Source organism: Babylonia areolata, chromosome 3, assembly GCF_041734735.1.
Source record: "Babylonia areolata isolate BAREFJ2019XMU chromosome 3, ASM4173473v1, whole genome shotgun sequence".
In the NCBI taxonomy this organism is placed as follows: Eukaryota; Metazoa; Mollusca; class Gastropoda; order Neogastropoda; family Buccinidae; genus Babylonia; species Babylonia areolata.
The window spans coordinates 36,245,783-36,273,742 of record NC_134878.1 but is presented as its reverse complement, the minus strand read 5'-3'; the positions used below and the strand labels follow the sequence as shown (position 1 = coordinate 36,273,742).

Genomic DNA, 27,960 nt, shown 5'->3' with positions numbered 1-27,960 from the left:
GCAACCTGCAGAAAGTTGTCGGCAGTCAATGGCTGGGTTGGATCAGGCTGTGGGAGTGCACTTCATGTGCCCGCAGGTCACTGAGTCTCAGTCTGTGGTGGAATTCCTAAAGGAAGAGGGTTTCCATGGGGAAAATTTTTGCTGAAGGTTCTTTAGTGAGAAAGGGGACCAGATCCATGACAGGCTTCTGGCTGTGTGTGGTGCGCACTAAGTCTGGGATGGATCGGGGCGGGGACAGGGAGGAAAGTGGCTCTAGATGTGTTGTACTGGCCATTTACATCAAATCACTGATCTGACATGCGTTTTCAGTATGGCCACCAGTAAAGTGAGAGCTGTATTATCAGCGGTTTCTGAATTGCAAAGGGAAATCATTTGCAGCTTAGTCTTTAATGAAGGACTATGTCTTTCAGACTAGAAGTCATATTGCACTGGGACTTGGTGCTGTAGCCTTGACTATGTCTCCCAGACTAGGGGGCTATCTAACCTTTGGGATCCGTCCCTATGGTGAGTCCTAAGGCCCTCTTGATCGAGGGACTGGGGATGCAACTTGGGAAAAACACTCTCTACTATAAACTGTATAATAAAATTCCAGCCCGAATAATCGGGGCAGCAGTTGCCTCCTCTGCTGATATGATGGTCAATGTCGTACACGACTGATTATCACATACTGGTCCTAGGAGGACACCAGTCAGCATGGGTAAATCAGGAAACAGCTGCTGTGTGCTTGAGGGATGAAGGTGTCCACCATGCAGGTTATGTTGAAGTGTAAGGAAGCCGGAAGGAGTTGATGGGGTCTTGTGGTGCAACCATGTGTCTGAAAGACATGGTGCTTGCTTCCGAAGTGACAACAAAGTCATCCTCTGACAGGCCCTTGACTGAAGGCTGGGGCTCTGTGATGGGATAGCCTGCCTAGGCTAGAAACCCCTGGAAGTGTCTCATTGGAAAGACAGTGCTTGAGAAGGAATCTGTAACCACAGCAGTGGTTGTGTGTTGAGGCTGAAAGGATCGGGCAGGGAAGACCAAGTGCAGAAAATGCTTTCGAACGCCAATTGTTTGAGACATCGATGCTGGATCTCTGTTCAAGCAAGGCGATGGGGCGAACTAATGTGCTTGAATGTGGCATCTACCATGTCGGTATGAGTGGGCAGAAAGGTATGCCCCTGTGGGTAATGAACGGTTCGTTGTGCTTTGTGAGACGCATCCGTCCTCGTCAATATGCCATTCTCCCGAGTGTAGAGGAAAACAATTATTGCCCAGGCCTTCTGCTACAAGTGAGGAGTGGAAGAGATGGACTTAGGGTGATTGTCTCCTGCCCAGTGGGCAGTTTTTGGGCCCGCTAAAACTTGGAAGGAATGAAGGGCATTTGTGTCCGGAGTGGCACCTCTAAGTTGGACTGCCTCATCCCTCCTTGTACCAGGTTAGGGCATCTCTAGCCCTGTGGGTGATTGTTGTAGGCAAATGAGTTGGGTTGCCTTGTCCCTCCATGCACCAAGAGAGGGCATCCTTAGCCCTGTGGGTGGGAAGGGAGTGTGTGTGGGTCCCTAAGGACCAGCCACTACTGATATGTGAAGGAGCATACATTCAGGTGTGAATGAGGCAGTTTTGTCTGTGAGTGCAGTCGTCCTCCAAAAGCAAGGTAGGGATGAATTTATGAAAATGAATACATATATGTGCAATGGGATTATAAACTTCCAATAACTCAAGTGATGGTGTGAGGAATATGCCAATGACATGACAAGAGATCAAGTCACGAGAAATAAGCGGCTGTATAAGCAAACGTGTAGCGTGCACAGATATACCCAAGTAAATGGGTAAGTGTGCAAAATCCATAATGGGAAGGAATCTGTGTATGCAGCTATATATAAGAGATGTACATACGCATATGAATAAAGATGTACATACGCATATGAATAAAGTGCCAGTATGTCGACACAGAGAGATCTAGGCATGTGAACAGAATGACGCAATTGCAAGTGTGTCTGTATTGATATGTAGGGAATCTCAATGAATAGAGATAGAAATAAAATTGTACAAGTTAATATGAAAGTTGTATGAACCTATCCCGTAAGCGCACACACGTATATACCGAGGGATAAGTATACATCTATAAGTGTAAATAGAAATGTGTATAAATGTAGCAAGATATTGTATATATATATATCTCTCTCTATCTCTATATCTATATCTCTCTCTCCCTCCCTCTAAATATATATATATATATATATACATTTTTTTTTTTTAATAATAAATCAAAAAGAAAGATGGGGAAATATTGTGATTTATTTCCCGTTATTGTGTATAACCAGGAGAACGGTAACAGGGATGGTTGCCTGCAGAGGACTGTGTGCAAGTGTGGGGGGATGAAGAACCCCAAAGTTCAGTGGCCAAAAGCCTGAGAAACAGCAAGAAAGCTGCAGTTGCTATGCAAAGTTGTGTAAAGTCCATGAATGGGCATCAGGACCCAATGAGAAACCGAAAAAAAAAAACATCGTTGGTGGACAGCACGGGGTGCAGGAGTGACGTGCTGTGTCGGCAAAAGTAACTACAGCGTCAACTGCCTAGGTTACAAATGCAGAGTTGCCTTCCTTGGCGCCGATAATCGTCGAAAAGGATGGTGTCTTTAGAGCACATATATATCCCCTAGTGCAACGTGTCCTTGCTGTAGAGGGAGGAGTGTCATGCTGCGTGTGAGAGTCCGTGGTTTGATGCCACCGTAACCGACAGGTGAAAATGGCCGCAAGGGGAATGATTATAATGTCCCTTAGTGCCGTGGGCATCCCAACCCAAATCAGTCGCCATCGGACGCGAGACGGTCGGGGCATGTGGCATGACGGTGCCGTAATCCAGTGTTATGGACGTCGTGGACGAGGGGGTGACAAGTCCATCGGCTTGCCGTGGGATGTGCATCCCCCTGTAGCTGAACGGCGGTCCAACCTCGCGAATAGCTCCTGCGAGAGGACCGACGTTCAGCTGTTGTGTGTTGACGGATAAAGGGATAGACAAGATCGGCCCAAGCACTGCCGAGAGGCAGGATCGAGTTATCAAGAGGCACTCAAACGTGGAAGTGCCGATATTAGTCTGGGTAACAGCAGAGTTAGGCGATGGGGCAGGAGAATCCAGCACTGCCGAAGTTCAATGGGCCGTGCACATACCTGCTCTGTGGGCGAGGGGTGGTGCAGGCGCAAGGTGTGGCACGGGGAAGCAGAGTGGTGCATAATTGCTGCAGCAAGTTAGCAATGAGTTGCTGATTGTTTGGTTGAGCAGCTTGCTGAGACGCCATTAGTGGATGGGAAACAGCAGCAATCGGCGGTGTGGCAGATGGGGTCATCACCGCATAGCTTGGTGGGACCATGCACGCACCTGCACTGTAGGCGAGGAGCAGTGCCGGTGCAAGGGAAATAACTGCGGCAGTCACCGGCAAGGGTGCCGAAGCAGGGGTCGCGTGATCCGATGTCACGGCTGCCACCACTGACGCATCGCACATAGGGCCCAGTCTAGCGTGCGGATCCACAACAAGCTTTTTTTTCTTTTTCTTTTTTTGTGGTGTTGTTTCCCCAAAGGATGTGGCACATTCCATTGGTGCAACTGTGGGTATGGGTAAAGAGATAGTGGAGGTCGACTCACACACTGCCGACTGGCAGGGCCAAGAAAACGCAGATCGCGTCGAGTGCGTTCGCGGATCGATAAAAATGACATTAAAGGCAACACTGACCTGAGTGTGTGGCAACAAACCTCTAGAAGTCACCAGGGGAGGTGTAGGAGGTGGTGGAGGTCTGGAGTCGACCGGAGGGAGCGGAGGAAGTGGAGGAGGCGGCGGGTTGGCGTTGTTGAGAGGGCCAGGAGTAGAGGGCCCAGAGTGTCAGCAAATCGATTGCGATCACGCCTTAATTTTAGCGCAATTGCCTAATCGAGCTACATAATTATGTTACCTGGTTGGAGACATAATTTGACAAAAAACACAAACGCCAGAGAATCGACAGACAGGCAGAAAATACACAAAAAAACTTAGCCGTATGAAGAGCACAGGAACAGGGGTCATGATGGCTGCCGGAAAAAGAGGGCGCTAGCCAGCGGGACAAAGGGGAGGTTACCTACTTCCGGGAGGTTATTGGCCGTAGTTGCTTTCGTTTTCTCCGCATAGGCAGATAGTAGTTTGCACAGGACAGGAATGTCAGACCCCTGCCGGAGTCTGCGCTAGTTGGGTCACGGTTAAGTATGTGTAATTAAATGTCCTGTCACCTGTTCAATCAGTCTTCTTGCCATGCACTGGCCTATTTAAGTTCAATCAATTTCACACTAAAAACAGCTGTGTGTTTTATGGATTATACACAAACAGAATCAGATTAAATATGAACATACATATATGTGAAAGCACTGCAATGCATCCATTCACTCAAAATGCATAAAACTAATAAAATACAGCCTAAAACTGAAATACCCAAGACACACAGATACACATTCACACCTACACATACACCTCCATACACACACAGCACTGCTTGTTACACAGTTTTGTTGACTCTTTCTTGATCTTCTCTCCTCTTTTCCAGATAGTCAATGGTCTTGTTTATCCGTTCCCTCTGCAACATTCAGGGGGCAAACAAGCAGGTCAGTCCCGTGTTCAGTAATTTCCAGATTTAGTATTTACCAGTCTCAAAATAAACTGCTCAATGAAAGGGAAGGACTGGAGGGCAATGAAATACAGCTGTCCAACAACATATTTACAAAGTTTGTGTCTCAACATTTGAATGGGATGACATCAGGGGATACACAACCCTTTTCCACCACACTTTCCTGTGTAAGCACACAGAGGAATAGAAATGAAAACTTCACAGGTATAAAACCACAGCCTATTCCCCATTCACTTTAGGTTACATTCTTTCAGAAATGCTGTATTGAAGTATTAATCCTTCAATTCAAAGAGAACAGACTGTGTGCTGTATATTTTAAACATCTTCAGATATTGAATATGTATGTTACTCTACATCTAACCTCTGGTAAGTGGTGTCATACTTCCAACTAGCTGTTAGAACATCAACGTTATATTAGCTTTTCCTCTGCATATGTGTTTGTTGTAGCTGCCTTTTTCTTTCTTTTTTTTTTCGGGGGGGTGGGGGAGAGGGGGTTGGAGGGTTGTTATAATCTTAAATAGTAAAGATTGAAATTTATCCTGTCTTAATTTTGTTCTGTCATTGCTTGTTCATTTTATATATTTTGTAAATAAATTATTGCTTTCACTTGAATATCCTTTCATTCAAACTACAAAAATACATTTACAATTTCTTTTTTTATTGTTGTTGTATGTTGGTGGTGGTGGTGACTCATTACTTTCACCAATTTCTTTTGTGCTATCTTAACTTCTGGTCCAAGGATTCAAGCAAATTTCTGGTATTTCAATACATACACCAAACATTAACAGTGCCAAAAATAGCAAAAAGTTTGTTCAAGTTCCTCTGGTCTTCATGTTCCTAAAAAACAATAAGATGCAGTTAAAACAGAACAATGCCTTTTTATTGTTGTTGTTGAATGTTGTTGGTGGTGGTGGTGGCTTATTACTGTCACCAATTTCTTTTGTGCTATCTTAACTTCTGGTCCAAGGATTCAAGCAATTCTCTGGTATCTCAATACATACACCGAACATTAACAGTAGGTGGCGGGAGTGAAAATTTAAATATTCATTACAATGACTGAAATGTGATTTTTGGCAAACAACAAGACAATATAAGAAAAACAAACAAAAAAGTAAGTGAATATCTTGATTGGTTCTGAAGATATTCCATTTTAAGATGACGATGCGTACATGCTGTTAGTACTTAATATTTTCACATTTTCAGTCATACTGTACTGTCCATGATGATACTGTTATGAAAACTCATATACTCCGAAAACCATATGATAATAGCATATTGTACAAGAAAAAAATAACACTTCAGCAGCAAAGAAATTGGAAAATATGCCTGTCAAAGTAGGGGGAAATAGAAAATCAAGACATGTCAATCTGCACAGAATAGCAACTTTGAAGGTCTACAGCACTGAAAAGAATAGACAGCTGCATTTCATAATAAAATATCTTGCAGAATACATCACAAAAAGTGCACTGAATTTTTTTCAGGCAGGATAATTTACTGAATTTTAATTATCAGAGTCTCAAACTTTGAAAAATCTTCAATTTGACCAGCGGAAAAAAGACTGTTTATTGGGGTAGCATGCTGCAAAGATGAATATTTCAGTAACTGTCACAAGTAGGACCAGGAAATTTTGTGTGTGTATTAAGTGAAATGTCAGCTTTCAAAATAAATTAAAATCAATCTTAAAACTTTCATCTAAAGTTGGCAGAAAAGGAATGATACCCGATTTCCTCATAAATAAGGGTGCACGTTGTGGATGAGACTTCTTCAAAATTTTTGTTTTTGAAAAAATATTGAAGTTACAGCCACAATAAGTTACCAGTGGTCTTGGCTGATCAGCTTCTGCAAAATAACTGCAAATTTTTAAACAAATGCAACTTGAGAGCATTGTACAGAATGGGTAGGTTGATGGGGCATTCCACAACAAAGGTTCCCAAGAGGGAGCAAATATTACTTAAGTTGCTAGCAAAAATGACAGATATATGAATCTGTTTTCTTCCACCCATGAACCCAGTCATGCATTTCATTGTAGAAGAACCACAATAAATAAGAAATAAAAGGTGGATGATGCATCTTTATTTCTTCACAAAATGGCATTTGATGCACAAGAGAGAAAATGGACACCAAAAAATATCTTTTTTGGCACTCACAGGTTTCCTGGCATCAGCAATAACATACTGCTCGCTACCTGAGCTGTTCATACTGGCCTTTTTGGATCATTGAATAGGTCTTGCATGTCCTGCCATGAGCAGCCCTTTCTGCAACATGTTAGATACACAGATCAGCTCATAAGAAAGAACAAAAGTTATATTAAATTTAAAACATACAACCAAAAACAGAGCTCTCAGTTTAATATATGTTTAGGATTTTGTCAATTTGTGTGTGTTTTGAGTGGGAGGAAAACACTGTGATAACAGAATTATAAAATGGCATACTGACAGGTAAGTATGCATTCAACAGCAACACAAAATTCACTGCACTGAACTATTTGGCTGCATTTACCTTTCACACAATAACTCAGATTGCAGCAATAACTTATGCTTTGGCAGCTGAGGCTGAAGTTTTGGGGGTCTGTCCTTTCCAGTTGCTGACAAGAGCTTTGCCATCTGCATGTACTCATGTGTCTTTGTTTCATGTGATTATTTACTCAAATATTTCCACTTCAGGGTACAACATTTCATGATTGAGATGAATGTATTACTAAATGTCTTAGGTATATATGATTACTAAATATTGAATATTTTATTGTTAATATGCACATCATACTTAGTATCTTATTCTTTGATATATATATTTTGTGTACTCACCTTTATTTGTGTGTGTATGTGAGAATGCATGTCTATATATATATATATATATATATCAAAGTGAGTATTTCATTCACAATATGTGCATGGTATTTTGCATTTTATCATTTCATGAATTATCTCTTTGTTTCCTGTTTCATGCAGTCGAGATGCATAGCATATCATGGGTTACATGAACACACACACACACACACGTTATACTCTTAATTGCTGGATCCCAGATAGTGTTATATAGTTTGACTTAACCTGATGTGCAGCTTAGGCTATGGGTATTATTGTACTGATTTTCTTTTTACTAATTTTAGTTTGTTAAAAATTGGTGTTAATTTTTTTAAGAAACAGGATCTTGACTGCACTGTTCAAATTAATCATATATCTCTTCACATTACACTTTTTTCATACTCAGACATACATACACATACTCACAAGCATACATGTGCAAATGCAAACTTGCACTCTCTCTCTCTCTCACTCACACACACACACCTACTCCACTGACAGGAAAGAAATGGGGGAGGGGATGACTGGAGGGAGGAGGTGGTGGGTCAGCAGTCAGGGATTCTAAGCCGGAGCAAGTGGTCAATGATTTGGCTCAGTGCCAAGTTTGCCACAACCATTGACAACCCCCTCCCCTCTACTTACCATTGGTGGATGATACTCAGAGACAAGTGAGGGGAATGATTATACAACTTTCAGCAAATTATTAAAGTGAAGTTTGCAGAGGTGGGGGAGGGGGGGGGGGGTAGTATGAATTGGTGTTCTTGTTCTTTTTGGAATGTGAGAGCACAGTAACTATCTGTATATATTTATATAAAGTTTCACAGCTATCGAAGCAGAAAGCAACTATAATATCAGACTATCAGACTTTTGTGTGATGTTGAATGAAATGCTCATCTTACGGAAAAAGAAACCACATTACAATTTTTTTACTCACTTATTTAACACTCACCGAGTCTGTAGCAGACGACGCTAATGCTGTCCCGAGCACTTCCGGTTTTAGACCCAGGTAATATTTTGCTTACTAAAGCAAAAATCAATCAAATATTAGTAATTGGAATTCATGGGCTCTGTTTTAACATGTCCATTTTTCATTCTGTATCAATAGTTTTTGTGTGTTTTACTCAGAAAAAAATAAATCGTGTTCCAATTGAAACACGGTGTCACGTTACGAAAACACTGATGAAATAGATCCAAGCTGCCCAGTTACTGACATCGATCAAAATCCTGATTCAAAGAATTTCAGCTCAATATTGTGCATGAAAGTGCTAAAGACATTTGTTTTCAAAAATATTATAAAACTTACCGATGAAACTTAAGATTTTCTGGAGAAACAATGCCATTTTTGTGTTAGATGAAGTGCCGCTCTCCTGTGTCGAATGTTGATTGGGCCGACGCAACTGATGAAGAGGGGTACCTGCTTTTGAATCGCTTGAGCAAATTGACCATGGATCAAAAATCTTAGTTTCGGATACCATTGAAATCAGTAGAAAATGCTCTTTACCGCTCATACAGTATCGCGTAGGGTCAGATTTCATTTTCGAACTGCGCGAGGCGTTGAAAGATAGCCGAAAAATTCCCGTAAATTTGCGCTCAGATCTAACTACCCTACTTCGCCCAAGGCTTGTAAAAAAACACACGAAAGTTCTCCTTGAACTTTCGCCTTTCACGGCTCCCAGTTTTTCGAACAGTAACCAATGAATAGAAAACAACGGATGCGATTTTTTCCACTATGTGGTTGAAACTAACTGTGTCGCGCTCAGAAAGACGCCGGCCACCATTGAACAAGGATCGCTATTTCGCGTTACAGTACACTTCTTTTTCTTCCATCCGCGAACTCATTACGCATTGTATAAAGCAAACACAAAAAATTAAAAATATGGATGATAAATAATTATTTCAGTTGGATAGTTTTTCACAAAATGAAATCAACTTTGAGAAAATGCACTTCAAAATTAGTCAATTTTTTAGGCGTTCATAGGTTTCCCGGCATCAGCCATGGGGGCTGCCGCTACCTATTAACAGTGCCAAAAATAGCAAAAAGTTTGTTCAAGTTCCTCTGGTCTTCATGTTCCTAAAAAAAACAATAAGATGCAGTTAAAACAGAACAATGCCTTTGTGCCTCAGATGCTCAAAGTTTGTGAAACATTCCGGAGGTTTATTAATTCTATTTTATTTTTCAAAAGGAAATTTTCTTCCTAAAATTACGTTTAAGTAACATACTTACCGTGACCCACTAGTGCAGACTCCGGCAGGGGTCTGACATTCCTGTCCTGTGCAAACTACTATCCGCCTATGCGGAGAAAATGAAAGTAACTACAGCCAATGACCTCCAGGAAGTAGGTAACCTCTCCTTTGCCACCCTGACTAGCGCCATCTTTTGACGGCAATATGCCGTAACCAGCGCAGCATGCAGGGAGAACAGGAAGCAGCGAGGACGGGAGGGTGTTAAATTTGGGTCACGGTAAGTATGTTACTTATACGTAATTTTAGGAAGAAAATTTCCTTTCAATTACACATACTTAACCATGACCCACTAGTGCAGAATAGCGCAATAAGGTGGAGGGCTCACCTTTTCTGATGTCTGTGTGCTGCGATGGCCTGTTGTGCAACCACCACAGAAGCGATGCCTCTTGAGCCATCATCCCGCAAGCATGCGACGTCTCTCAGGTAGAAGTCGATGAAGGTGGCAGGGTTTTTCCAGTAGGCAGCATCCATGATGTCTGGCAGCCGTGTGAGTGGGCTAAGGCAAGAGAAGAGGACCATGCTCTGACTTCATGTGCTCTGGCTGAGGAGGCATCAAGTCTCAATCCTACGTCTGCATACACGCCTTTAATCGCATTGACTATCCATCGAGACAGGGACGTCTTGCTAATGTCACGCGGATGGTCCAGATTCCAGCTAATGAAGAGGCGTCGTTTGGACGATCGGAAGGGACACGACCTTTTAAGGTATATGCGCAGGGCCCTGACTGGGCAGAGGAATCTGTCCTCGTCGTCATGGGCCAGTATAGAGGAGAGCGGTTTGATGAAAAGAATGGGAGAGGGTGTACTGGGATTTTGATTTTTGGCAAGAAATTCAGGGAGGAATCTAAGCAAGATAGATCCGTCCGGCTCAAAGGCTATATCTTGTGTGATGCCACTGAGGGCATGAACCTCACTACAGCGCCTGCCTGAGGCGAGTGAGACAAGAGTGTCTTCATGGAGAGTAGCTTGAAAGGAGCTATAGCAAGGGGTTCGAAGGGGGCCTTGCAGAGGTATTGCAGGACCAGAAAAAGGTCCCAAGAAGGGGTCCGGAGGGATTTACGTGCATGACTGAGGGAAGCCCCTTAAACCAGTGCTCTGAGCAGGGGGTCATCTGAGAAAGAGGGCCCGCCCAGATGCCGAAGAGTGGAGCTGATTGCAGCGCGATGGATCCGTACTGCAGAGGCAGAGAGGCCTTTGGAGGAGGAGAGGAAGGCAAGAAAGTTGGCGAGATCCATATTGGATGGGTGTGTGGGATTGACTGAGTGGGTTGAGCACCAGGAGAGCCAGCGGTTCCAGTGTGCAGAGTAAACACCTTGAGTGCCTTTGCGATGTGAACTGCACACAAGGTCAGCTGTGTCATCGGAGGCGCCTAGTGCTGACAGAGATTCCCGCACAGTAGCCAGGTGTGAAGGTTGAGAACCTCTGGGTTTCCGTGGGGAATGCCCGAGCAGGGCTGGACTAGGGAGCATCTGCCGATGTGAAGGCGGAGTGGGGGAACGTGAGTGAGGTGGAGGTCGGGGAACCACGGCTGTGCTGGCCAGTGTGGTGCGATGAGAATCAAGGTGGCACTCTCCAGCCTTGCCTTTCTGAGGACTTTTCCCATGATGGGAAGTGGGGGGAAGGCGTACCTCGAAAGGTTGGACCAGCTGATCGATAGGGCGTCTATGGCCCAGGCCTGCGGGTCTGGGACTGGGGAGACGTATGTTGGGATGCGGAAGTTGAACCTTGTGGCGAAGAGATCCACCTGTGGTTTGTGCCAATGGTCCCAGATCGGCTGAAGAGTTGAGTGTGACAGGGTCCACTCCATTTGGAGCACGGTGTGGGATCTGCTGAGGTAATCTGCTAGAATGTTGAGCTTGCCTGGGACATGTCGTGCTGTCAGGTGGATGCTGTGCTCCTGGCACCAGAGGAGGAATGTCTCTGCGCGCAGGGACAGCTGGTGTGAGTGAGCTCCCCCCTGTTTGTTCAGATAACATGCTACCGTCGTGTTGTCCGTGCATAGCATGATCGACCTGTGCAATACGTGAGGGAGGAAGTGCTGGAGGGCAAGGAAGACCGCCTCCAGCTCCAGTCTGTTGATGTGCCACGACTGCTGTTGTGGGTTCCAAGTCCCCGAGGCTGTGTGGTTGTCCATGTGGGCACCCCAGCCCATGTTGGAGGCATCTGTGTACAATTCTGCATCCGGTGCTGGGTTCGAGATTGGAACCCCAGCCTTGAGCCATTGCATGTCCATCCATCATTGGGTCGACTGTGAGAACCATGTGCCCAGAGGTATACGGGTGTCCCATGCCTGTGAAGACTGGGACCACCTGTCCTGGAAGTGGCGCTGAAATGGGCATTTGTGTAGTCTCCCTAGTGGAACTAGTGCAGCGAGGGACTCCATGAAGCCTAGCAGAGAGGCAAGTTCCCTGGCAGATGCTGAGGTTGCCTGTGATAGCTGAGACAGGAGACTGTGTAGCCTGTGGAGGCGGGGCATGGCCGGACGTATGGTCATTGATACTGAGTCGATCGCCATACACAGGAATTCGAACTGCTGAGAGGGCTCCAGTTCCAATTTTTCTGCATTCATGAGAAAGCCCAGCGATTGGCATTGGTTCCTGACAAGGTTCAGGTGGTGCTGGCAGAGGGCCCTGCTCTTGGCAAGGATCAACCAGTCGTCTACATAGACCCTTAGGCGTATGCCCTTGCTCCTGAGAGCTAGGCATAGTTCCCTGACCACCCTGGTGAAGACCCAGGGGGCTGGCGCAAGGCCAAATGGAAGTGCTCTGAATTGGAAGGACTTGCTGTCCCATGAGAAGCGTAGCCATTTGCGGTCCCTGGGGTGAACCAAGATATGGAAATATGCGTCTGTGAGATCTATGGAGACTGCCCAGTCGCCTTGCCTGATGGAGTCCCTGATTGATGCGGGTGTATCCATGCTGAATGGTTTGTACTGGAGGTACTCGTTTAGAAGGGAAAGCTCTAGGACCGGCCGCCATCTGCCGGAGGCTTTGGGGACAATGAAGATGCGGCCGAAGAAGTCTGGTGACAGAGGAGGGGCTTCTTCTATGGCTTCCTTGTGGAGGAGAGAAATGATTTCGTCCCGCAGGGCTGAGCGGGCTGAGTCGCCCTGTGAGGGGGGGGGAAGGGAGGAGGAGAGAGGGTGAGAGGTGCCTTGGAGGAGAGCCAAGGAAGGCGGAACCCCGACCCTATCACCCGGAGGACCCACTCGCATGCTGGGAGGGACAGCCACGCTGGCATGTGCCTGGAAAGGCTGCCTGCTGGCTGCTGGTGCGCGAGTGGGGGGTGAAGGGCGGGGGTGAGTCATTGGGGGTGGGCTGGTCTGGAGTTGGCTGTCGGCCTGTGTGGAGGCCAAGCTGCATACTGCTGACACCTGTACGCCCTGGGCTGCCCCCTGGGTTGGCCCCTGGCGTTAGAGAGGGATGGCTGATGTGAACGTGGCCTGAAGGTGGCCGCACTGCTTCGCCTGAAGGAATATGGTTGCTGTCGCTGAGCGTGCCACGATTGTGCCGAAGTGCGGAGAGGGCCGGCGCCAAGAGCAAGGTCCCTACGCAAGTCTGCGTGCCGTTTTATGGCCGTCGTGGGAAATCCCTGACCAAAGAGGGAACCGTTGGTGGGGGTAAGCGCTCTGAGGGAAGCGTGTTCTGGTGGAGAGCGCATGTGGACTGGTCAAGCACAGCATCCCTCCTGGCCAAAATTATATTCATGTAGGCCTGTGCTTGTATGCCCGCAGAACGCACGAGAAGCTGGCTGATCTGCTGGACGAACGGTGAGAAAACTGTAACATCAAGGCCTGCTGGTTGTTCAGTGGGGGCTTCCATGAGGGCCGCAGCAAGGCCCGCAAGGAAGCTTTCCATGGCAGAGGTCGATTCTAAAGAAGATCTGAGTGTTTCCTCCAGGTCCATGATGAATTTGTCATGTACTGTAACTCTGTGACTGTCACGCAAGTTTTGCGGGAGAAGTATGAGGTCCTAATGAGAAAGCAGAAGTGGTTTTTGAGGGATAGGGCCCGGGGGTTTTGGAGTGGATCAGGGCATAGTTTTCAGGAATTTCCCCCGGCCCATTGCCGCTGGGAAGTTTGGAAGTGAGTCAGGGGGGACATCGGTGATGGGTTGGCCCCTGATGCGTGCCAATGTGTTCTGCAGTGCCTCAACTACCATGGTTGACTGAGTAAGAGCATACTGAGGGGCATGGGAGGATATCTGGATGCCCATAATCTCCATAGCACCACATGTTATAGGCAAGTCCGGTGCGCGAATGGTCTGTACCCTATCTGGAGAGTAGGAAGCAAGGAGGGCAAGTGCTTCTTGAAAGGAAACCAGCTGATGATCTTCCCCAGGTGGTTCCTCTGTATCAGTGTCCCCTTCAGAGAATGTCTCTCCAATGGCATAGGGTGATGGGTCAGGCTGTGTGTTGGGCACGTGACCAGGCTGCTGGGAGGTGGACATGGAGGGTGGAAGCAGATTTGCTGCAGCAGAAGAGTGAGCAGTGGTAGATGGTGTGGTACCAGAAAGCAGAGTGGTGCATAATTGATGCAGCAAGCTAGCAATGAGTTGCTGGTTGTTTGGTTGAGCAGATTGCTGATCCGCCTTTAGTGAGTGGGGAACAGGAGCAACCGGCTGTATGGCAGAGCTTGTAGGGGCCGAGCACACACCTGCACTGAAGGCGAAGGGTGGTGTCGGAGCAAGGGAAGTAACTGCGGCGGTGTCCGGAAAGGGCGCCGGAGCAGGAGTTGCCTCCCTTGGATCGGCTGCTTGAGACAAGGGGGAGGACGCACACGTATGGGCGAGCATGTCCCCTAACGGTCCACCTTCCTCCCTGCACATGGGGAGGGCATCCCTAAGCGCCTCGGTCCCTATAGGACCCGAGACGGAAGAGGCATGCCGCATGGGGGGCGAGTGAGCTGATGTCACGGCCGCCGCCACGGACACATCGCATATAGGGCCCTGTCTAGCATGCGGATCCAAAGCCAGTGTGTGTTGATTTCCCAAAGGGATTGGGGCACATTCCATTGTTGATATAGTGGGAGTTGGCAAAGAGATAGAGGAGATCGACTCGGGCACTGCCGACTGGCAGGACCGAGAAAACGCGGATCGCGTCGAGTCCGTTCGCGGATGGAAAAGAATATTGTCAATGGCACCACTGGCCTTAGTATGGGGTAACAAACCCCTAGAAATCAGCGGAGGAGACGTCGGAGGCAGTGGGGGCCTGGAGTCAACTGGAGGTAGAGGAGGAAGTGGAGGCTGCAGGCCGGTGTTGTTGTTTACCGGGCCCAAAGTAGAGGGCCCGGAGTGTCCACAAATCGATTGCGATCACGCCTTAATTTTAGCCCGATCGCCCAATCGAGCTACATAATCATGCGACCTGTTGGAAGGCATAATTAGACAAACAACAAGGACGCCAAGGGGTCGACAGACAGAAAGAAATACGAAAAAACTTAGCCGAATGCGGAGCACAGGAACAGGTGTCGAGATGACTGCCTGAAAAAGAGGGCGCTAGCTAGTGGGACAAAGGGGAGGTTACCTACTTCCGGGAGGTTATCGGCCGTAGTTGCTCTCTTTTTCTCCGCATAGGCGGATAGTAGTTTGCACAGGACAGGAATGTCAGACCCCTGCCGGAGTCTGCACTAGTTGGGTCATGGTTAAGTATGTGTAATTAAATCGATTGCGATTGCGCCTTAATTTTAGCCCGATTGCCCAATCAAGCTATATAATTATGTGACCTGGTTGAAGACATAATTTGACAAAAAACACGAACGCCAGAGAATAGACAGAAAATACGAAAAAAACTTAGCCATATGAAGAGCACAGGAGCAGGAGTCAAGATGGCTGCCGGAAAAAGAGGGCGCTAGTCATGGGGGCAAAGGGGAGGTTACCTACTTCCGGTAGGTTATCGGCTGTCGCTACTTTCGTTTTCTCCACATAGGCGGATAGTAGTTTGCACAGGGCAGGAATGTCAGACCCCTGCCGGAGTCTGCACTAGCAGATCACGGTTAAGTATGTGTAATTAAATAGATTTTTCCAGGCTTACTAGAACATTTCATCAAATTTCAAAGACACCCAACTAACAGTAAAAGAAGGAGTTTGTATTATACTCCATGTTTGGTGTTACATATACCTTACCATGTCAAACTGATGCAAACTAGGCCTATCGGTTTGCTCTGCTTGGCCAAATTTTGCGTGGCTAACAGTGAAAAGATGAGCAGTGCTGGCCCGGTCGGCTCTCAGCCAATCAAACGCCTCTAAAAGCTATAAGCGCTGAATCATTCCGTGGCCATCGAAGAAATGCCCCGTGAGAACCACGGTGGAGACGCAGGGACAGACGGGCGGGCATTCGAGTTTGACATGGTAAGTATATGTAACACCAAACATGGAGTATAATACAAACTCCTCCCTTTGGCGTCATATACTGTACCATGTCAAATTGATGCAGAATTTAAAGCAAATGGAGGAGGGCAACGCCTACTGGTTCGTATGGGGAGCCCTTGTAACTGAGATGGCAGTGTTAGCCGCAACAAAGGAAATCCCCTTGGAACCATCAGCCCTGGTCATACGGAAATTCCTGAGGTAGTTGATGAAGGGATTCTCAGACCGCCAGAAGGCTGCCTCCAAGACATGCTGCGGTGGCACTGAGTGCTGGAAAGCAGCCGAAGTAGCTATGTCCCGCACTTCGTGTGCTCTGGGATGAAGACAGCTGATATCCCTGTGTGCATGAGAGTAGGCTCTACGAATGACTTGGGAAACCCAGCGGGAAATTGTGCCTGCAGCGATGTCTTTCTTGTAATTCTCATTGAGGGAGATGAGCAGACGCCTCTGAGAAGAACGCCTATGGCGAGACCTATCCCAATAGTATCTGAGACACCGAACAGGGCAGAGATGCCTATCCTCATCATCTTGGGCAAGAATATCAGACAAAGGTCTGACCCTCAGAGAGGAGGAAGGGACCTCAGGGTCTTGGTTCTTAGCCAGAAACTCTGGAAGGAAACGAATAGTGATGGAACCATCTCTGTGGAAGGCCAGATCTTGTGGCATTCCACTAAGACCATGAATCTCGCTTCTACGACGGCCAGTGGCCAGCAACAGAAGGAAAGTCGTCTTGAGGGTGAGCAAGTCGAAAGGAATAGTCCCCAATGGCTCGAAGGGCTGTTTTCGAATGAAATCCAGCACCAGGAACAAGTCCCAGAGGGGCATTCTTCTGGGGTTTCTAGCTTCCTTCAGAGGGGCACCCCTAGCCACTTCTCTGAGCAGGAAATCCGCTTCAAAGGCAGGACCACCTAGCTGTTTGATTGAGGTACAGATGGCAGACCTGTACCCTCGCACAGAACTAGCAGACAGGATGAGAACCGAGGAGCAGTGAGCCAGAAAGTTGGCCAGCTGCATGCTTGTAGGGTTAGTTGGGGGAATGCCCTGAGCTGTACCCCACTGCAACCATTTCTTCCAGCGAAAGTCATACAAAGTCTCTGTTCCCTGCCTCCTTGCTCTGGTGACTATGGAGAGGTCAGAGGAGGCACCCCCCCGGGTCAGTGCAGCTGACACAGAGGCCGACCGAGGGGTCGAAGACTTCAATGGTGATGCTGACAGTTCTGACCGCACAGCAGCCATGCGTGCAGGTGGAGCAGTTGAGGATTGGAATGAGGAGTGCCCAAGCGAGGCTGCCTCAGCAGATGAGATTTGGTTTCGAGTTCCAGGGGTGGAACATGTGTCAGGGACTGAAGGTCCGGAAACCAGGGCTGGGCTGGCCATTTCGGCGCAATGAGGATCAGCTGCGGGCATTCCAATCTGTCTTTCCATATCACCTTGGACAGAATTGGAAAGGGAGGAAACGCGGAGGCAATCAGACTGCTCCAGTCTAGAGAGAGAGCATCCACTGCCCACGCTTCTGGGTCAGCGACCGGAGAGACATAAGTGGGAAGTCTCTTGTTGAACTTTGTGACAAAAAGGTCCATCATCGGCTGAAACCACCGTTCCCACACCCCCTGAAGGGTGTCCTTGTCTAGGGTCCACTCTGTGCGGATGACACTCTTGGACCTGCTGAGAGCATCTGCCAAGATGTTGGCCTTTCCTGCTAAGTGTCTCACTGAAAGTGCAATGCCCTTGCTGTGGCACCAACGGAGGAGAGTCTCGGTCCGCAGGGAGAGGTCTGCCGAGTGCGCTCCCCCCCCCTTTGTTCACATAACATGCGACCGTCGTCTTGTCCGTGAACAAGCGGATGGTCTTGCCAGTGGCCTCCCCCATGAAGTGCAGGAGAGCCCTGCAAACTGCCTCCAGTTCCAGAACATTGATGTGGCATAGGTGCTCCTCCGGGGACCAAGTCCCTGCTGCATGGAGTGAGTCCATGTGGGCTCCCCAGCCCAGGGAGGAGGCGTCTGTGAATAGTGCCACCTGAAGAGTAGGTGGGGCTATGGGCACCCCGTGTCCGAAGAGGGGTGATTAACCACTCTGATGTCACCTCGAGGAACCACTCGCCCAGACATATCTGGGTATCCCATGGCTGAGTGCTCTGGGACCAGCGTAACCTCAGTGCCCTCTGGACAGGGCGCTTGAGAACCCTGCCCAGGGGAATGAGAGGTGCCATGGACTCCATCTTGCCCAGGAGGGAAGAAAGTGTCCGCGCTGTTGCTTGGGAGGAACGGCGCAAGTGGCTGAGGAGGCCTGCCAGACGGTCCCAGCGATCTGGCGTCGGAGAGACTATCATGGACCGCGTGTCGAATCTCATCCCTAAGAAGTCGAAGGACTGACTTGGGGACAGATCGCATTTCTCCTGGTTCATGAGGAAGCCCAGTTGGGAGCAAAGGTCTAGAAGTCTGGCCGTATGACTCTGGCACAGGGCCTGCGACTGGGCCAGGATAAGCCAGTCATCCAGGTACACACAGAGACAAATGGATTCCGAGTGGACGATGGACACCAATTCCCGCACCACCTTGGTAAACAGGAAAGGGGCAAGGGACAGACCAAATGGGAGGGCCGGGAACTGGAACACCTTGTCCCTCCACACGAACCTCAGGTACCGACGGGATGCCGAATGGATGAGGATATGAAAATAAGCATCTTTCAGATCAATAGAGGCAGCCCAATCGCCTTGTTGGATGGTCTCCCGAATCTGTGCCTGTGTGTCCATCTTGAATTTGATTTTGGGGAGGAATTTGTAGAGGGGGGACAAGTCCAAAACTGGTCTCCACCCTCCCGAGACCTTTGGAATCACAAACAACCGACCGTAAAAACCGGGGCCCGTGTCCGAGAGTTGAGATATCGCCCCTATGAGGAGTAGGTGCGATATCTCTTTCTCTAAGACGCTCTCCTGCTCCATTGAGCTGGGCACATAAGGAGGAGGAGTGGATCTTAGAGGGGGGCGGTCCTCCGCCCAAGGCAGCATGTACCCCGACTCTAGCACCGATACAATCCCGTCGTTGAGACCCAGAGCACGCCACTGATGTGCATGCCGGGACAAGTTTCCTACTTGGAGGGGCTGAATGACTGGCGGTGCTGAATCGGGGCCCAGTCATTGGGGGTGCTACCTTCTGGCCTTAGGCATGGCCGGTCGGCTTGGACGGACATAAGGGGGTTTATTCCTCTGCCGCCGATTCTGCACACGCCGCTTTGACTTAGGCAGCGTGGTATATGGAGGGGCCCTGGTAGCCGGTCTCTTCAATGGCATAGAACCCTGGAGCCTCTGGGAGGTGTGGGCCAAATATGAGGCCACCTCCCTGTTTGTCTCTGCCCTGTGGCTGACAAAATGGGGCGCATACTGGCCAAAGAGGGAGTGCTGCTGTGCTGGGATGGACTGCAGGGCAGCCCTCTCCTCCACAGGAATGTTAGAGAGGCAGAGAATGGCATCACGCCACGCTAGCACAGTACTGAAGTGAAGGCTGGTAGCTGTGTCTGCAGCTGCCATGAGACCAGATGCTACCCTATTGCCAAAAGTGTTTAACCTGTGGTAAGTGAAGAGGCCAGGCGGGACAGAGGAAGGAGACCCCGTAACCTGGTTAACCGGACGCTGTTCCCACAGCTCACTGGCCCTGTGGAGGAATGCGTCGAAGAAGGTATAAACCGTGGAAACCTCGAGGAGGCAGCGGCGGGCCAATTTTTCCCACTCTGCTAACGTTTTAAAGGATAGGGTAGCTGAAGTGGGGAAGGTGGTGCGCTGTGAGACCAACATCATGTCCTGCGCAGAGGGCTCTGCTTCCCTGTAGGCAGGGTGGTCCCTTGTGTACCAGGACACCACCCCTCCTTTGGAGGAATCTTTAAGGAACTTTCTCGGGAAAAAAGCACCCGGGGCAGAGAGGGACTCCCTGCCTGGAGGAGGCATGGAAGCAGCACCCCTGACAGTGCAGGCTGGCTTATTAAGCCATTCCTGCACCATTTCTGGCACTCTGAGTCGCCTTGTGGTTCTGGAGTTAGAGTCACATGGCGTAAGGAGGGTCAAGGGTAACAAAGTAGCCTGAGGGACTGATTCGGCATACGTGACCCTATTGGGGAGGGTCAGTTCGAGCTTGGCAAAGTCCGAGTTTGGTTCAGGCTGGTCCCTAGGGAGGCGCGGGCTCAAACTGTCCCCCTGGGATGTGGGCGAAGAGTGCTCATCCGCTTGTTCGTCCTCATCCGAAGACAGGGGCTCCCACTCTTGTTCGCAGTCCATCCCCTGCTGGGTGCCATCCCAAGTGGATGTACCCACTGGGGCGTCCTGTGAGCTATGGTCAGCCCAGCGGGATGAGCTGGGACGATCCCGAGCCGGGACCATGGCCGCGCTGTTATGTCCTTGACGCCTGAAGCGGGTGGGGAGCGTGTGGACCGTAGGTCCAACCATGCTTGGGATGGTGGGTGCCACACCTTCTCAGAGAGGGCGTCCCTGGATGCAAGAGGGACCCACAAGTGCTGTGAGGGGACAAACACCCACTCATCTCCCTGTAGGACCGAGGGCTGGGTAGGTGGGAACCGCAGGCTCCCCTGGGCCGAGCAGGGCCCCTCAGCAGCCGTCGGTCACCGTGGAGGTCCATCCGGTCGCCGTGGAGGTCACCTGTGGGTTGACATTGGCCCGATTTGTGGACTGAGTGGCAATATTGGTCAAGGAGCTCGACCTGACCGACAAGAAGTCCGTCGGTCGCCGTGGAGGTCACCTGTGGGTTGACAGAGGCCCGATTTGTGGACTGAGTGGCAATATTGGTCAAGGAGCTCGACCTGACCGACAAGAAGTCGATCCCACTTGTCGGGGCTGTGTGTGTCACCCTGTGAGATGTGCTGGGTTGGGTCCAGTGGGGAGTGGGCAAGGGGTTGGCCCTTGGTACTCCCGGCAACCCAGCGTGCACCATAGGTGCGCCCCAGTACGGGTAGAATGGGGTAACCACCCGTGGGCGCCAGCCATACTGTGACCCGAACCCCAAGGGTCACTGGCGCCTTGACCTCCATGAAGGGAAAAACCTGGCCAAGTCGGAGTGAGGTCAGGTCAGACTTGGGTATCAGTCCCGCCCGAAGACGAGCGGGCTGACTGCCCGGAACCACCTGACATGCGTGGGCCTCCCCCAGCAGGGGAGACCGGCCAGATAGCGGGAAGACCTGCAGAGCAGGTTGCCACGCGCCCCGAATCCCCTCCAGTGGGGAGACTGGGGTGGCTTGGCCCGGGGTGGGCAAAGTAGAGATGCTCCCCCGGAACCAAATTTTTCTTCCCCCCCAAAAGGAGGTGGGGGAGGGGGGTCGACAGAGAAGGGAGGAGGGGGAACAACAATGGGGCCCGTGAGGGCCGTCTCCAAGTGGGGACCCGGGTAAGGCCGGGCGCGGCCTCCCCTTGGGAGTTTGCACCTAGCTGCGAGTCCCCACCGCCAGGAGAGGACTTGCAACTCCCCCTTCTCCCTGCCTCGCGCTGGGACACCTCGGGAGGCGACGCTCGTACCTCTTTCCCCCCGGTCCCCTTCATGACCGTTTTACTGGTATGAAAGTCGCCTCCGTGATCAGCGTCTAAAGACGCATCGCCGCGGTCCATATCAGGAGGAATCATGAGCTCCGGGCCTGGGAGAGTCTCTTGCCGAGTCTCAGTCCCAGCAACATGATCCCTGCCTTCATGGTATGGCACACGAGGCATGGAACCCGCGCTTAGGCACCCAGCGAAAATCCGACCCCCAACAGAGAAAGGAAACACAGGATCGACATAGAGGTAGAGAAAAACGAACGAATCGAGGGTGCCGAGTCGAATCGAGTACACAGAATGTAAGAATACAATACAGACAAGCCGCATGCAGCAAAATAAGGCCAAATGAATATGCTTAATAGCCAAAAAAAGCGTAAGACGAGACAGAGCGTAAACCTGACAAGATGGCATGGAGAGCCTTGGGCAAAGGAATGATTCAGTGCTTATAGCTTTTAGAGGCGTTTGATTGGCTGAGAGCGGACCGGGCCAGCACTGCTCGTCTTTCCACTGTTAGCCGCGCAAAATTTGGACAAGCAGAGCAAACCGATAGGCCTAGTTTGCATCAGTTTGACATGGTACAGTATATGACACCAAACAATAATTTTCTAGAATCAGTTAAAAATACTTCAATCCGATGGTCATTGAAAACACAGTCTTACTGTCTTGTAACAACTTTGTCATACCACCAAATAAAAGTAAAAACAAAACTCACATACAATGACAGGAGACAGCTTCCAGTTGACAAATTCATGCAAATCCCGGATAAGTCTTCATGTGTCTTTCTGCTTTGTTTTCATATAAAATGCTGTGGGTTGTTATTGCTTTCTAACCTTAACATATGAAGAAAAATAATAATGTTGGCCTGGAATGCAAAATTTGCTTGTGTAAACCAGTAAACCGGCGCTAGCCAGGGGGACAAAGGGGACGTTACCTACTTCCGGGAGGTTATCAGCCGTAGTTCTCTCATTTTCTCCGCATAGGCGGATAGTAGTTTGCACAGGACAGGAATGTCAGACCCCTGCCGGAGTCTGCACTAGTTGGGTCACGGTTAAGTATGTGTAATTAAACCTGGTTTTGGTGATCCATCCTTATGGAAGTTGGCTCCACTGCAGTATAACTGATGTGCTCGTGTCTGCCAGATTTTAAATAGTCAACAATATCACAACATACAAAATATTAAGTACTACTTACACATTTAAATGTGTACATATGTGTTCGCATGTTTGAGTGCCTGTATTCATGCATGTGACTGTATGATCATTTGTAAGTGTGTGTTAAAACAATCTTTCAAACCAATGAAATTGGTTAAGGTACCAAAGTCAAAGTGTCACAAAGAATGATCAATCATCTCTACTGCCAGAAAGAAATATATGTGATGTTTGTGTTTCTTGCACATAAGCTTGTCACTTTTGAAGAATAGACAAGAACAAAGGATGCTTGTAAATATAATGACAATGCATACTCACAGCATTTTTTTCTTGTGGAGGGAACAGCTGATTCTGGGGAAGACAGAAATATATAAAAGAACAACTTACAATCATTTTTAACTTTAGTGTGTCATTTAGACTTAGTCTGTCTTGTCGTTCATATTTTCTTTTGCCTCCCCCTTTCATTGTATTAAAGCTGGATTTTTTTCCAGATCAAATATTTCCTTTCAGTTTTAACAATATCTTCTCACTTTTACCCACGAAGTTAAGTGGACTGAAAGACTCTAAGGCGGACCTGAGTGAAAGCCAGAGATACTGTAACGCAGTCCACAATGGAACAGAATATATTAGTTATCGTGTTATACTGCATTTCCAAAGTGAGGAAACATCATAATAATTAATATTTCTTTCCTGAGCAAAAATAAAACAAAAAGCTCTCTCTCTCTCTCTCTCTCTATATATATATATATATATATATTTTTTTTTTTTTTTTTTTTTTTTTTTTTAATGTAAAAGATGACAGATAAATATGATTTTATCTTATGAAATAATTCCAGAATAACACTGACAGACTCCTTTGCAGTGTTTTTAAATCTGACAATGTTTCTCTTCTCTTTCAATCTCTCCACTAGCTGTGTGTTTCCAATAAAACAGATTACAAAGTTCTGTAAAAGTTATCCACTCTTTTCCTGCTGTCAGTGGCTCTGGATTGGAATATCTTTCTGAACTCCACCATATATAGATACCTCTGTTTTTTTCTGGGCAGTGAGCTATAAGTATTCATTATCACTGTTATCAAATAATGAACTACAGGACGTACAAGCACATTTTCTATACTGATCAACAGTCACATGCATAGGTTCCATGTGTTGCAAGCACTTAATACATGTAAAACAAAAGACCCCGGGGCAACAAGAGAGTTGTCTGTGGAAAATTTTGTAGTAAAACCCTTTTTCATACATGTGTATGTGTGTGTGTGTGTGTGTGTGTGACTGAAGCTCAAATAAATGACACAGGAAACAAATGACCACCACCCACAGGCAGTGCTCAATTGGCTGTTCCCAGGTAGCAGCCCACTGTGCATATGAATGTAAAGCGCTTAGATCTTTGTCTCTGACTGAAGAGAAGCACTATATAAATATCTATACAATCAATCAAGATCACAGTGTGACACCAAATCTTAAAAAATAATAACAGAATTTCAAGTGTAACACCAACACACAGACACAACCCCCCCCCCCCCCCACCCACCCTCCCTTCCCCCTCTCCGTCCCCCCCACACACAGTAACACAAAAATAACAACTGTGGACAGACATCAAACACACACACACGCATGTACAATTCAAACACATGTTTTTTCATTAAAAAATACAAAGCCTACCCTTTTCTCCATCATCCAGTCTTCAAAGAATGAAGGCTGGTTAAAGTAGTAGAACATGGCCACAGGAAATGTCATGTAGACTCCCATCTACATACAGAGACAGAAATTACATTTGATCAAGATCAGTCCACTGCTCTGTGCCAACAGGCTCAAAACACTTAATATATTCAGAAGAAGAAAAACACAAGAAAATACAAATTTACCCAAAATAACAACACAACCTTACTAAATTACTTTTCTTATTTCGTCTATCCAATAGCTCATGTCAAATGCATCTTCCATTGTAAGCTATTTGCTTTTTAGACATTGTCGTTCTTCTGTTCATGTGTTTTGGGGTTTTTTTATAAATGAGGTTTTGTTCATACCTTTCTTTTCCAACGAGAACAGTACATCACTACTGTACTGTACAGTACTCGTACTACAAACAGAATCTGTGTGTGTGTGTGTGTGTGTGTGTGTGTGTGAGTGTGAGTGTGAGTGTGTGTGTGTGCATTTGTGCATATTATGCTTGCTTCATATCTTCAGGAATAACCAGTTTCACATGACATATTCCACAAAGTCATAACAGAATATCATTATCTAATTTCTTACTTCTTGGAACCTTTCAGGACACAACAAAGGAGATTTATTTTAGTCTCTTCACCTATCTATTGATAGATGAGTTTTAACCCCTAGGCTGCCTACATGATGAGATAACTCGTCATGGCAAGCATGTATGCTTCGCTGCCACAATGACGAGATAACTCGTCACCGAAATATTCTGACTTTTCTCTGGTTTGCATTCACTTCGCTGACAAAAATAGTGGTAGCTTTAGCCTGGGGAATCTCTCTAGATTCTATTCATAGCTAGAAACCCCATCTACGTCATGAAGCAGTCCTTTATTTGAACGTTTTGGTTGGGTCACTGTCCCAGTGTTTGCCTGACTTCTCTCCTCGCTCATTCAACAAAATGTTGGACTGACGCCGTGCTCAAGACATGCGATCGTGACAGACTAAATCAACCAAGATTTCTTTCTTCAGCTGATGCTCAGAAAGAATTGAAGTGTAAATTCGAAGGAGAAGACAGTGATGAACATTTATAGGACGATTTGATAGAAAATAAAGGGAGCAATCAAAAGAGTGGCCAAGATGCGACTGTCAGTGAGTGATGCCGGCTGTACAGATGTTAGCAGATGACAGAACATGACCAAATTAGTAGCAGGACACAGTTTGAGTGATATTCTTGGCACTCAGCCAACGCGGTCTGATGAGAACTGGATCAAGTGAAAGAGGAGGCTGGGGGGGGTGGGGGGGGGGTGTGTGTTGGAGACTGAGGGGGCGTGGCCTCACATCCATCTTATCACTTGGAGAAGTCACAATGCATTGTGTATCTATCTCTTAGAAAATATATATATTGTGTTTGTTCTAATATGATTTTGTGTTAGCAGATATCCATTTGTCCAGAAAATATATTTTAGTGCAAATTACCTGACTAATGTTTGTAATGAACAAGCTGAAAATGTGACAAAAAACAAAACACTGATTTCAAAACAACAGCATGTCACTAAAAATACATAAAATGGGAAAACAGCATGTGTTTTGTATTCTTTATTCATTTACCTTTCAGAAAATATATACTTTTATGGGTCTTTCTCCAATAACAAAGAGCACAGAATTTTTGGAAAATTTATACCCGTTTTTGGGGAAAAAACCCTGGCAAATAGATTTCATTTAAATCTTATTTTCCTGGCAGCGAAAGGGTTAATCCTATTGTTTTTCTCCACTGTTCTTAGTGTTATCCAATGGGACCAACAGTAACATTTCATGATATGGTTAGGAACATTACTTTATGAATACTGACATTAATATATCTTACAATTTATATCTTAAGACAAGTCTGACAACATATAAACATGTCACACTGCTCTGTAACAAATGCTTTAGCCTTCCAACCAGCAAATGTTTTAAAGTACTTTATATGTCGCTTCTGCCTTCCTGAATTGTGTTTCACTGCTAAAGTTGCTTATCTGCCAATACAGTGTCCGTGAGGGTCTGGGTATCCGTCTCACCCTTTCTTGCAAGTTTGACTGGAAAATCAAACTGAGTGTCTAGTCATTTTGATAAGACGATAAACAAGGGTCCATCCCTTGGGCAGCACACGCTTGACGCACTGGCAACGGACATGTGGGTAAAGAAATCCATCCACTGATAGACCACAGAAACAAAAAGTAAAACACATGCATGCACTCTATGCCTGACTAAGCGCGTTGGGTTATGCTGCTGGTCAGGTTTCTGCTCATCAGATGTGGTATGGTGTAATATGTAGATTTGTCCGAACGCAGTGACGCCTCCTTGACGAACTGAAGCTGAAGCTGTTTCACTGCACATGACATTCATTCGTGTTTTATTAATATTATGCAAAAAAAAAACAACAAGTTACAAAGAAACAATAAGGTGCGTATCTTTTGCGACTAGTCTGAATCTGTATATATAAAAGGTGAAAAATTTAACCTTGAAAACTTCAAGCTTCCATCCTCCCATTTTGCAGTGGAATCAAGGTTCTCAGTTTTGGAGGAAAATCTTCGAAATCTTTACTCCCCACAAGCTTGCCTGCTGGAAAACAGGAAGTTGCTCTGCAGTGAATAACGTGGGGAGAATATAGATTATATACACTGAAGTTGTGGACATTATGGGGTTTTATTTACACAGCGAGAGTGCATGCAACATTCGTGTGAAACTGAAATAAAAAGAAGCAACAATAAAACAAAACAAAAAACACAACAAACAACAACAAAATCACACACACACTATGTATGTATGTGTGTGTGTGTGTGTGTAACAAAGTTGAAAACCAACACCTATTTTGTTAAAAAATAAAATAAAATCTGAATTTTCGCCACCACCCGGCAGCTTGATCACAGACTACACTTAACAGGTGACGTAATGCTATTTTTTTTACGTCATCTTTCTTACCTCTTCTACTATAACTACTTCTTACACGACTACTTCATGTTCTAAATATTCCTTCGTCTATGTACACATCGCTCTTTTTCACTCTCTCTCTTATCTCAGTTTCAGTTTCAGTTCCAGTTGCTCAAGGAGGCGTCACTGCGTTCGGACAAACCATATACGCTACACCACATCTGCCAAGCAGATGCCTGACCAGTAGCGTAACCCAACGCGCTTAGTCAGGCCTTGAGAAAAAAAACAAAAAACAAAAAACAAAAAAAAACCGGGGCAATAAATAATAGATAAGCTTACATAAATAAATAAATAAATGAATAATAATTATAATATAGAAAAAGGTAGTAGTAATAATAATAGTAATACTAATAAAATGAAAAAATAAAATAAATTTTTTTTTTAAAACAATAAAAAAGACAACAATGGTGATAAATAAGCGAATAAATGTAAAACATGAAGACACACATTCACACACACACCCACACATGCACAACAGAAATGCACCAAACATGCAGTTTCACAGATATGAAAGCACAGTCAAATACATATAAACGTACATGAGCTCCAACACACACACACACACACACACACACACACACATTACCTTGCACCTCCTCTACCCCCCTCCTCCACAC

At 46.9% G+C, this 27,960-nt stretch overlaps 1 protein-coding gene across 2 annotated transcripts; it reads right to left on the bottom strand.

The window, feature by feature from the left end:
* Positions 1 to 921: 921 nt before the first annotated feature.
* On the bottom strand, positions 922 to 27,001 carry LOC143279970 (protein PET100 homolog, mitochondrial-like). Of its 2 annotated transcripts, XM_076584358.1 has the most exons (5): positions 26,873 to 27,001; positions 24,383 to 24,469; positions 23,040 to 23,072; positions 10,005 to 10,175; positions 922 to 4,580 (listed from the first exon to the last, which is right to left on the bottom strand). In XM_076584358.1, exons 3-5 carry the CDS (start codon positions 23,042 to 23,044, stop codon positions 4,568 to 4,570), a joined length of 189 nt encoding a protein of 62 aa, XP_076440473.1. In that variant the 5' UTR covers positions 23,045 to 23,072; positions 24,383 to 24,469; positions 26,873 to 27,001; the 3' UTR covers positions 922 to 4,567. The 2 variants fall into 2 exon arrangements, with proteins under 2 accessions (XP_076440473.1, XP_076440472.1); XM_076584357.1 differs by lacking the exon at positions 10,005 to 10,175.
* Positions 27,002 to 27,960: the final 959 nt, after the last annotated feature.